The sequence below is a fragment of the Sycon ciliatum genome, chromosome 11 (assembly GCF_964019385.1).
Source record: "Sycon ciliatum chromosome 11, ocSycCili1.1, whole genome shotgun sequence".
Taxonomy (NCBI): Eukaryota; Metazoa; Porifera; class Calcarea; order Leucosolenida; family Sycettidae; genus Sycon; species Sycon ciliatum.
In genome coordinates, this window is record NC_088653.1 from 389,773 (window position 1) to 400,193 (window position 10,421).

Below are 10,421 nucleotides of genomic sequence, written 5' to 3' on the forward strand. Positions count from 1 at the left end.
TTATTATCAATATTACATAGAAATACCTGTCTTGTATAGAAGCCTGTCGCATATAGAAGCCTGCAAAATTTCACCAAAAAAGTCATAGAAGCTGCGGCTTTTATACAAGATTTTACGGTATGTTAGTGATTTGCTCCTGTGGGTGCAGTTGATAACACAGCATCTAAAAATATAATATATTAGAAAATGGCCGAATATGTTAAAGATCTATCATCATGCAACTCACCACTACAAAAGGGCACTGAGGATAAAGTTCCATGCTCTGTGCACATTGGATTGGCATCTCCCACTAAACCATAACCTTGCCTGCAGGAATACGTAACATGATCTGTGTATCGGATCGAAGAGCTGTTGGCAGAGCCATTCCCGATGCTAGGTACAGTACAGTTAAAAGCTGCACGTAGAATGAAAACAACAGAGATGACAAACCCAAAGGAACCGTTAGCCAAACCAATGCATTTGTCAGCAAAAAGAAGAGCTGAAAAAGGCTTGGTTCATGTAGGCAATGAATTTTCTTTCTGGATGGGACTAGTCTTTGTACACAGATCGGCATACAGGATTGGAGGGAGATTCCTAGAGATGCGATGGAAATTACTGTTGGATTCGCGAAAACATTAGATTAGAACTTGTTCAATATGCATCTCTGGAATTTTCCAGAAATATGTACGATTATGCCCAGGTCATATCCCCCCCCCCCCCCCCACTAATTCTGCAGTTGCATTCGTATAAGCACCCCATTCCCGCTCGTTCCTCGTTCTTCCTTGCATTTGGCAAATGCTGGTTTTTATTATTGTGTAATTACTCGGCGTTATTTCCAATAATATTAATAATGATGATACTAAAATACCGTATTTCCGCGCATATACATATTTCGAAAAGCAACTCGCAGACTCTCTCATGGAAAACATTTCCAGACAAAAAACACACAAATAAATAATTCCTTGAACTCGTACGCGCCGTGCCGCCATTGTTTTTTCCATGGTGAAGCGCTGTTGTCTCGCATCGCTGTCGCGAAAAGTTGACCTTCGCCAAACTTTTGCGTTTTGGTGTTTGCATTGGCCTACAAAGCAAGTGTGACGGTGCAAACTCAACGCATCGCATTGCATTGCGCTTTCGCGTCGCAAAAAAATGAAGTATGAATCGGCCTTTAGGATGTCTCTGCAGCTGGTCAAATTCCGTTCGTTTCCGCAACCAATTTTGCTGATCACAACACATTGCGTTGCTTCTGGCAAGATTTCCAAAGTCTCAAACACCATGTTCAATCATAGTTGCCTGGGCCTTAACGGCTAAGTATAAAATACGCGTGTAACTTACCTACTTCACAGATGACATACCGCTGTTGGTCTCTAGGAACTGCATGACGCTGCGTGTCCATCATATTTCCGTTCGTAAACTCGTATCCTACCCATGCTCTAAGATTAAAACTTGCCAACCCTTTGGAGCATCCAGCGTCGAATGCCATGTTTGAGAAAATCGATCCGTTATGAAACCTGCATAGCTCTTGGGCGGAAGTGTAGTTGTATGTGAGACCGATACGACTTCTTATTGTTTTGCCCTTAGTAGCAGCGCATAGTCTACTGTCGGTCAGTTCTGTATGTATGGACAAAGACAAAGACAAAACATCAGCTAATGCCATCTTAACTATGCATCTACAGCATTCCACACCTGTCTGACAGTTCTTAAAATCGGATCGCTTCTCTTACTCAAACTACTATTCAATGTTTACAGATGGAATAGCTGTGAAACGAAGAGCAGTTTTCTGAACGAACTATTTGAATTGTTCAAAGATCATCATGCAACAAGTGTTTAACCAACTGTTAGGTTTATCGCTAGTTTTTACTGAAACCGCATGACGTCCCATGCACACTCCATCACCATCCCTTCTCTACTTCGCGACAATTGTCGCCAGTTCGACCAAAAACCATAGGGTGTGGGTTCGAACCTCACTTTTGACGACATTGTTTTCTTTTTTTCCGCCGTGATTGAAGTTTGTGAGTTTGAATCCCATTCTGGGCAGCTTTTCTTCTTTTTTCAATTTCAATGATTCTTGCTTTTAGATTGCTCATTTGGCATCAACAACATCTCCCGATGGGGTCAAGAATGGAAAATAAAATTTGAACCAGCCAAATCCCAGGCACTGACTGTCAGCTTCAACCGCACCCAATGGGACATGCCACCGATTGACTTCAACGGATCAAATGTGACGGAACAAGAGGAGCTCAACATCTTGGGCATCAGTTTCGATGGTCAACTTACCTTCTGGCGCCACCTTCGTACCGTAGCCCTCCGGGCAACACAGCGACTTGGCGCTTTGCGTAAGGCTTTCCACCTCCTAGACGTGCCCGGTCGCATCCAAGCCTACAATGCTTTTGTGCGCCCGGTGATGGAATACTGCCCTATTGTCTTGATGGGAGCGGCCCCATCCCATCTTGCAAGACTCGAAAGTGTGCAAGCCCGGACCATCAGTGCCATCGCCCCAATGTGTTGGCTGCCGAGTCTTGCTCTTGGTCGGATGGTTGCAGCACTTTGCCTCCTGTACAAGATGCATTGTCCGGATGCACATCCCCTTCTACAGAGGATGCTGCCACCCCAGCAGCCCCAACACCGAACAGTCCACTCCAACCGTAGTACAATCCAGAGATGTAATGCTCATGCACACCAACTGGCCAATGGGCTTCCAGTCCGTTCCCGAAACAGACTGTGTCGAGCCTACCTTCATGCAGTTGTCCCTGCCTGGAACCAGCTGCCCGCCGAAGTCTTCTATGGGCCTTTCTGCACCAAGAACTTGCAACACTTCAAAGTTGCAGCCAACCGCTATTTGAAGACCTACGACTGGTCGTGGGCACATGACCATCTTTGATTATCAGCATCATATCTGCCTCACCCCATGACTTCCAAATTCCGCTCCACATACTATTCCCAATAACGCCTGTTCTTCTTTTCTCTCCTACTGCTCCTAGCACCGTCTGTCTTATCCTTCCCCTCCTTCTAATGTACTGTCTCTCCTCCTAACATTTCGTATTATGTACCTGTCACGCCTTTCATTTTCCTGGTGCGTTTTATGTCCCCATGACGTCGATACCTCAGGTCGGCTGAGGGCAAAAAGCCTCACCATCACTATGCTCCCACTATGCAATTTTTGTCTTTGCATGTGAGCTGTGATCATTGTAAAAAAATGACAAAATGGACAAGGAAATAACGATTGGTGTTCCTGCCAGAAATGTGGGGTGATGCAGAGGGCAGTCGATTACCTTGCTGTCGAGAGAGCGCTGCAGCTGTTAGCATTGGCAGCCCTTTGACATGCGTTACACATCACCCCGACTTCGCGTCAGCTTGTCTAAACAAAACTGTTCTGACCATATGCCTCTTGGCGTATAGAGAATTTCGGGATCCTCGTACTCGGACCAGTGAAGTCGTCCGCTCCAATCTCCTGGCCCTAATCAGGCTGCGCTTCTACCAGGGGCACCTCAGGGGGTCCTTCAGGTTCCTTAGGGCCCGGTCCCACATGCACTTGAGAGTTGCGGATCCGCTGCAGCGGTGTCGCAACAGCGTGTATCACCATGGAAACTGCGAGTAGCGGAACTTCCGCCGTGGCGGAAAATTCAAATCCGCTACTCCAAAATTTTTGGAGCGGATACTCTCCTGCGGAAGTTCCGCTCCTGCGACACTCGGACATAGGGAGCGATTTTTATTGTTGTATGATTTCACTTTCGATAATGAAGTGGACAATTGAATCAGAGCAGCTACTGCTGCAGTTGTACGTTGAAGTGAAGACTCGCTTTGACAAAAGAATGAAGAGGGACACTGAGCGGTACAGGTGGATGGCCGAAAAGCTGAAAGAGTCCCGACGTGGAAGCCACCTGGAAGCAGGTGAAGGACAAGGTTGCAGCGATCAAGAAAATGGGCAACAAGAAGGTAAAGGAGTTTGTTCTCCCCATCATAAATAAAAAGGACAAGACTGGAGCTGCCACAGATGGAGACGAGGACTTCAACGACGGGATCAACTGGGAAGATGTCCTCCGAAAAGCGAAATAGCCCCTGCTTCGTATCTACTTTGAAATGTTCCGAGATCATCCCACGATGGGTTTGCAGTTCGGCAACGACACTGCAGACTCCGATAGCGCTGATAGTGATGCTGCTGATGGTGAAGCTGAGGAGAGAGTGGAGTGCGTTGTTGTGCCCAACGACACTGACTCAGAGTCCCCTGCATCCAATGCCGGTGGATTTGAACTTGATGAAGATGAAGACCTCACCTCTGCAGATGAAGATTTTCCAGCAGTTCCACTGCAACCTGCAGCCCTGCGTAAAGCCCAGCGTGCAGCATTTCCAGTAGCTCAGCCTGCAGCCCAGCGTGCAGCTCAGCCTGCAGCCCAGCGTGCAGCTCAGCGTGCAGCTCAGCCTGCAGCCCAGCGTGCAGCTCAGCCTGCAGCTCAGCCTGCAGCCCAGCGTGCAGATTTGCTAGCAGCTCAGCCTGCATCCCAAGCAGCAGCATTGCCAGCTCAGCCTGCAAGGGCGCAGCAAGTAGCTGCTGCTGCTGCTGGTGATGAGGCAGTTATTATTATTATTATTAGACACAATCTCATAGCATGTGACAAGCATAGCTAATGCAGGGACAGAATCCCCTGAGACAAGGGCGTTGAGCCAGCCACGGCAATAGTAAGCTAGGAAAACAAAGCAAATATGAATTAGAGCAGAAAATGAATGGAAAATTACAAAGAAAAACGATTAACGGAAGTGAGCACTATCAAAATTCGTGCATCACCCAGGTATTCGAGAATGTTCTTCGATGATAATTATTGCGTCTAGTTCAGTTGTGATAGTAGATCTTTAAACTGACCAATAGAAGAACAAGTTTTCAGACCGTATGGTAATGATAACCAATGAGAGTAGCCGGAAAACAAAGGGGACTTTAGATACTGGGCTGACTTAACAAGAGGCAGGATGAGCGCGTTACGGGTTGAGCTTGTCGAAAACCAATTGTACTTCATCATGTGTGAAGGGGTTTTATGAAGAAATATTTTATGAACCAGTGTACAGAGATGGTGCTTATGACGAACGGAGAGAGGAGAAGTGTGTGCAAGTCGATAAAGGGCATCCGAAGGAAAACATCGATCCTTGTTGTAAAGAATTTTTAGTATAAATCTATGGTGGACTTCTAATTGGTTCAGAGTTGTGTCAGAAAGGCCACACCAAGCGGTATCGCAATAGTCGAATATAGGGAGAATATAGCACTGATAAAATAATAGTTTACACTGGATGGGCAAATGAGTGCAATGTGGTTGTAGTACCCCTAATGCTGAACTGGTTCGCTTGCATACACAGTTGACATGTGCAGCCCAAGAGAGTTTGCAGTCAAACATCACACCGAGATGTTTGTGCTGAGTAACAACACGGATAGGCATAGTCGAGTCAGGGAAGTATAATGGTTGATCAGGAGGGGATGAAGAAATATACATGGCTTCTGTCTTGTCTAAATTGGGCTGGAGTTTCCACGTTTGCATCCACATGACAGTGCTGTTGATGCGATGCTGCATGGTAAGGAGTAATTGTGCAGGGGAGGAATCAGAACAGATAAGGCCAGTGTCATCCGCATACAAACTAACATCGGGGACAACTGAAGGTAGGTCATTAACGTAAAGCAAGAATAACAAAGGACCCAGAATGGAACCTTGGGGCACTCCAGACGTTACAGGGAGGGGATCAGACAAGAAATAAGACAAGCGAACAGCCTGAGAACGAGCAGACAGATACGAGGATATCCAACGCAATGCAGCATCCTCCACCCGGAAGGTGACCTCCAACTTGGCAAGTAAGCCACGATGCCAAACGGTGTCGAATGCCTTAGCCAAGTCGAAAAACACCATTCCCACATGCTCCCCACAGTTCCTCTTTGTCGCTATGTCTTGGACAAGTCGAGTCACCTGGTATTGAGTTGAGTCACCACGGCAGAATCCCGACTGAGCTGGTGAGAGAGCCGGAGCGATGTGCAGGTAGAGGGAATCGAATACAATACGCTCACAAAGTTTGGAAACTGTGCGCAGCAGAGAGATGGGGCGGTAGTTTGCCGGGCAAGCACGGGAGCCTTTATTCTTGTAAAGCGGTGTCACGATGGCGGATTTCCAATCCTGTGGGAATGTACCAGTTCGAAATGACATATTAAAAATAATGGCGAGAGGATAGGCTATTGATGGTGCAAGAGACTGCAGTTCACCAGGAAGTACCACCAGGTAGGGCTGCAGCCCGCCCATTGCCTTCGCGAATTGTGCCAAGGACACCAGCAAGGGCAACCCATCAGCAGCAGCAGCAACAATTTCTCGCTGTTTTGCAGACATTGTGCAAGCACAAACACAGCAAAACCTTGCAATTCAGGTAAGCGCCATACACGCCTATAATTATGTCAGTAGCAACCTCATGTCATCGTTCCTCATGATTGATTTCAGTTCGTAGTGAACGGCATTTTCACTTACAATTAAATAAACGAAACTTTCCTCCACTGAATGAGAGGTACTCTTGTTGCTGCAGTCTATCCCGACTTTGATTAGTCACACAATCAACCAGACACTGAACTTGTACCACATGTAGTATCTAATTAACCTAAGAAGGTACCAGTCTGCATGGTATTGAGTCAAAATGAATTATCACTCTCCCCTCATTGAAGGGCGGCCAGCTCGGCCTGCCGCACAGCCGCATCATGATCTTGACAAAGTGAAGGTGGCTGTCCTATGGAAATTTAAAGAATTATTTATGTTTGCATCTCTTTGTTTTCTTGTTCTCATGACTACAGTCGCAGCTGCAACAACAACAACAAGATTTTGAAGCTAGGCAGAGGCAAAGAGATGAAGAGAGAGCAAATGCATCACAGAACCGACAAGAGCAGTTTCAGCTCAACGTCCAGCAAAGTTTGATGACATTCCAAGCTACGCTCATGAACAATATGTTCGGTGGCAATAGGAGAAGGCGCAGGGAAAGTGACAGTGAGGAAGATTGAGCAGGACAATGGAATAAGTCACTCAACGTTGCTGCCGAGCACAGAGGTGCATGGATGTGACTTAACATTGTATGAATGCGTGTCTGTCTGTATGTATGTTTGTGCTGATAATGGTTAGTTTGCGTGTGCACGGGTGAAATAAATACGGCTCATCAGTATCACAGAACTGTGTGAAATACAATGAAACTAATTCTTGGGAAGAAGAAACTGGTATCACCTCACTCTTTCCCGTTTCACATTTTACATGTCCATATAAAACTGTTTCTTCTTCTACCTTTTCTTCTGTATTGAAAGGAAGTCCCGGTGACCTTGGCATGCATGGGACACGTAATACCCAGGCCAAGAACATATCCAGAGAACTGAATACAATTACCAGCTGGTACGTGTGTATGCAAGGTACATGTATGTCTCAAGCTACTGGATGGTGTTGGTGTATGACGCGAGCCATTTTCTCTCTGACAAGATAACCTGCTTGATCGAAATCAGCTCGAGGTTGGTCATCAGGGCCAGGACGATACATATTGTATACTGAGTCGTCCACTAGCCAGGAATTTTCTAGGGGGCAGTTCCATCGCTCGCATATATTGTGCAGTGCGCAACAAACTAGTGCAACATCACTTGCAAAATCGGTATCTGACAAATTGTTGTCAACAAGAATATGAAAGCGGCCCTTTAATCGGCCGAATGCCTGTTCCACCACTCGATGAGTTCTGATGAGGCGATGGTTGAAGGTGCGGCGATAGGCTGGTAACACACCAACTTCATCGTAGCACTTCATGGTCGTGGAGCACAGAGAAAAGGCAGAATCAGCGACTAAGTAGGGACGAATGTATGTTCCATCAATCACAAATCGCTCGTCCCCTTCATCAATTGTCAGCCATTTGCGACTTCCAATTTTGCGACAGAGCTTAGAGGTGGAGAACGCTGCTGCATCACCTGCTGAGCCAGCCCGACCAGCGTTGACGTTCGTAAATATGCCGCATGCATCGACCGTACCTAGGATGATTATCGAGCAATACTTCTTGTAACACCAATAGCTGTCTGCATAGGGAATGTGCGGCTTCTTAATCTTCATGAAAGTGCCATCAATTGCTCCCGCACAGCGTTCTAGGTGTGCCAGCTCGCCAAATTCCAACATGACTCGTTTAAGCTCGTCGCCTTCAGGAAATCGAATGGATTTCTTCACCATTCTCTGCAGCAATATAGTCACAGTACTGTGGACCATTTCAACAGCAGTGGACTTCCCAACAGCATACACCCTCGCCAACTCACTGTACGTATAGCCATGAGCGAGCCAATGAAGTGTCATGGCTAATCGCTTATGACTGGCAACGGCGCATCTCCAGCGCGTGTCTTTCGTCACTAGGTAAAGGCCGTACAGGTCATGTAGTCTCCAGAATTCGGTTTTCCCCAGTCGTAGGTGAACAATATACTGTTCGTCCTCGAAATCTGGAACTCTCCACTCTACACCCATCACATGGTAATTTGTCAGGAAGTCAGTCTCCCATGTTCCATCACCTCTCAAGGCAGACCAAAACCGACGACTGCGGCGTCGCCCAAAGACCAAATTCCGGACCTGTGAGCAGCCAAGCATGGCCATCATGTAAAACCACGCAGGGGGGCCGCTGTCATGAAAGGGTGAGGTACATGTAGGTCTGGCAAGAACAATACTAGTATCTGTAGCAGTTATCGTCGACGTGTTGCTCAACAAATTCATACTAGTATTCAGCAACAAAAACGTCGCTGCGATTTCCATTGCCTTTCGACGACGTCTCGCCAATCGACCTCTACCCAATGGAAGATCCATTCTTTCAGATTATACAGAACAAAATCAACAATACCGAACTCACGACATCATAGCTAATGCTTGATACTCACCGGAGAAACAAAAACAACAATTATTATTATTATTTGTCAAACACCTACCTACACTTACTGTAAAACTAGGATCACGGCACGTGGTGGAGAGCTGCATGCAGCGAAATTTTTTACAAATCCGAGAGGCGCGCTTGCTTCGTTCGCCGTGCACGCTTGATCATGTGGGACCACGCGAGCACGTTGTCGCAGGAGAGGTGCGACACCACTCCCGCAAAACCTTGTCGCAACAGCAGATCCGCCACTGCATGTGGGACCGGGGCCTTAGAGTATGTCCGCAGTTGTGAAGCTTGGGAATGTCGACCAAACATCGTTCTTCATCACCAGAAAATTCAAACAACTAAGATCTTCAAATGCAGAGAATTTAAATACTAATCGCACGTGATGTCATCAAAGCCATCAAAAGAGGAGACAAACTTGGCCCTCCCTGGCTTCATATATCGACTTTTTGGGTCTAGTTTTCACGACTCCCCATTCCTTGGTGGCCATATAAGGCCCCCATGAAGAGAAAACACCACCGAAAAATTCCCCGAGTGCCCCTTTAAGGGGGCACATCACCCAAAAATTTCATATGGCATTCAATTGACCGTAACTTCGGTGTTTCTCAATGGATTTGAGTGAAATTTTGACCACACACTCCTGCCACTATGCTGGCCCTCAGGACATGATTCACAAGTTCTTGCGCCTCACTGACAGGCTTTCCAGGCCGGAAAAACTCAAATTTCCGGCATAGTGCCACGGTGTGCGAGCCACCCAGGAGCCAAACAAATGCATTTACAATTTTTTCACATTTTCGTGCTCATTCTGTTCGTGCGCAGGACTCAAACCTAGAACAAGTCCAGAAGCAGCCATGGGTGATGGGGTAGGGCCCCTCAACGAGGCTCTGGAATCTGTCACAACGGAACGAGTGGGCGTTCTCTCACACACTCCCACAGACCCAAGTAAATTTTTGAATTTTTTTAGGTTTAGCACGTGCTACGAGGTCGTACCTTTGATACAACATCCAGTGCTGGGACCTCCACAGCAAGCCATTTCCACAGCGCTGCACACCAAATCCAGGATACCCTCAGAAACCGGCAAAGACTACCACTCACGTTTCACTACTGCCTAGTACTGAATCCTACCTGACTTCTTGACACGACTCAAACTTGCCAAAGTCACTAAATCAACGTCAACTACAATAATCAAGCCACATATTTGCAACAACACGAGGGTGCTGGAAAAAGTCCTGCTGAACGGCGGCGGGCTTTGCCCGCCGCCGTGCAGCCCAATACGTGGCTCAAAAACCTGATTTTTTGGACTTGGAGCAAAATTCTGCACATTTTCACGTGTTTCCATGATACGACAAGTTGCGCACGGTCTGCTCACATTCAAATACAGTGCTGCCAACAAATGACAGCGTGCAACAAAAAAATCTTTCCTTGCAAGGGCACGTTTTCGGCCATAACTCTTGAACGGCCGGTCAGATCGGGACACAAATTTCGGAGAATTTGCAGCTATTCATGCTCTTTCAACTGACGTAGCACTCAATATGAATTTACAAATTCGATTTTTCAGC

General features: G+C 46.8%; 1 protein-coding gene across 1 annotated transcript; it reads right to left on the reverse strand.

The window, feature by feature from the left end:
* Window positions 1–7,397: 7,397 nt before the first annotated feature.
* On the reverse strand, window positions 7,398–8,588 carry LOC135827649 (uncharacterized). Its single transcript, XM_065340105.1, has one exon. The coding sequence runs from the start codon at window positions 8,586–8,588 to the stop codon at window positions 7,398–7,400; it is 1,191 nt and encodes a 396-aa protein (XP_065196177.1).
* Between the last annotated feature and the right edge of the window lie 1,833 nt (window positions 8,589–10,421).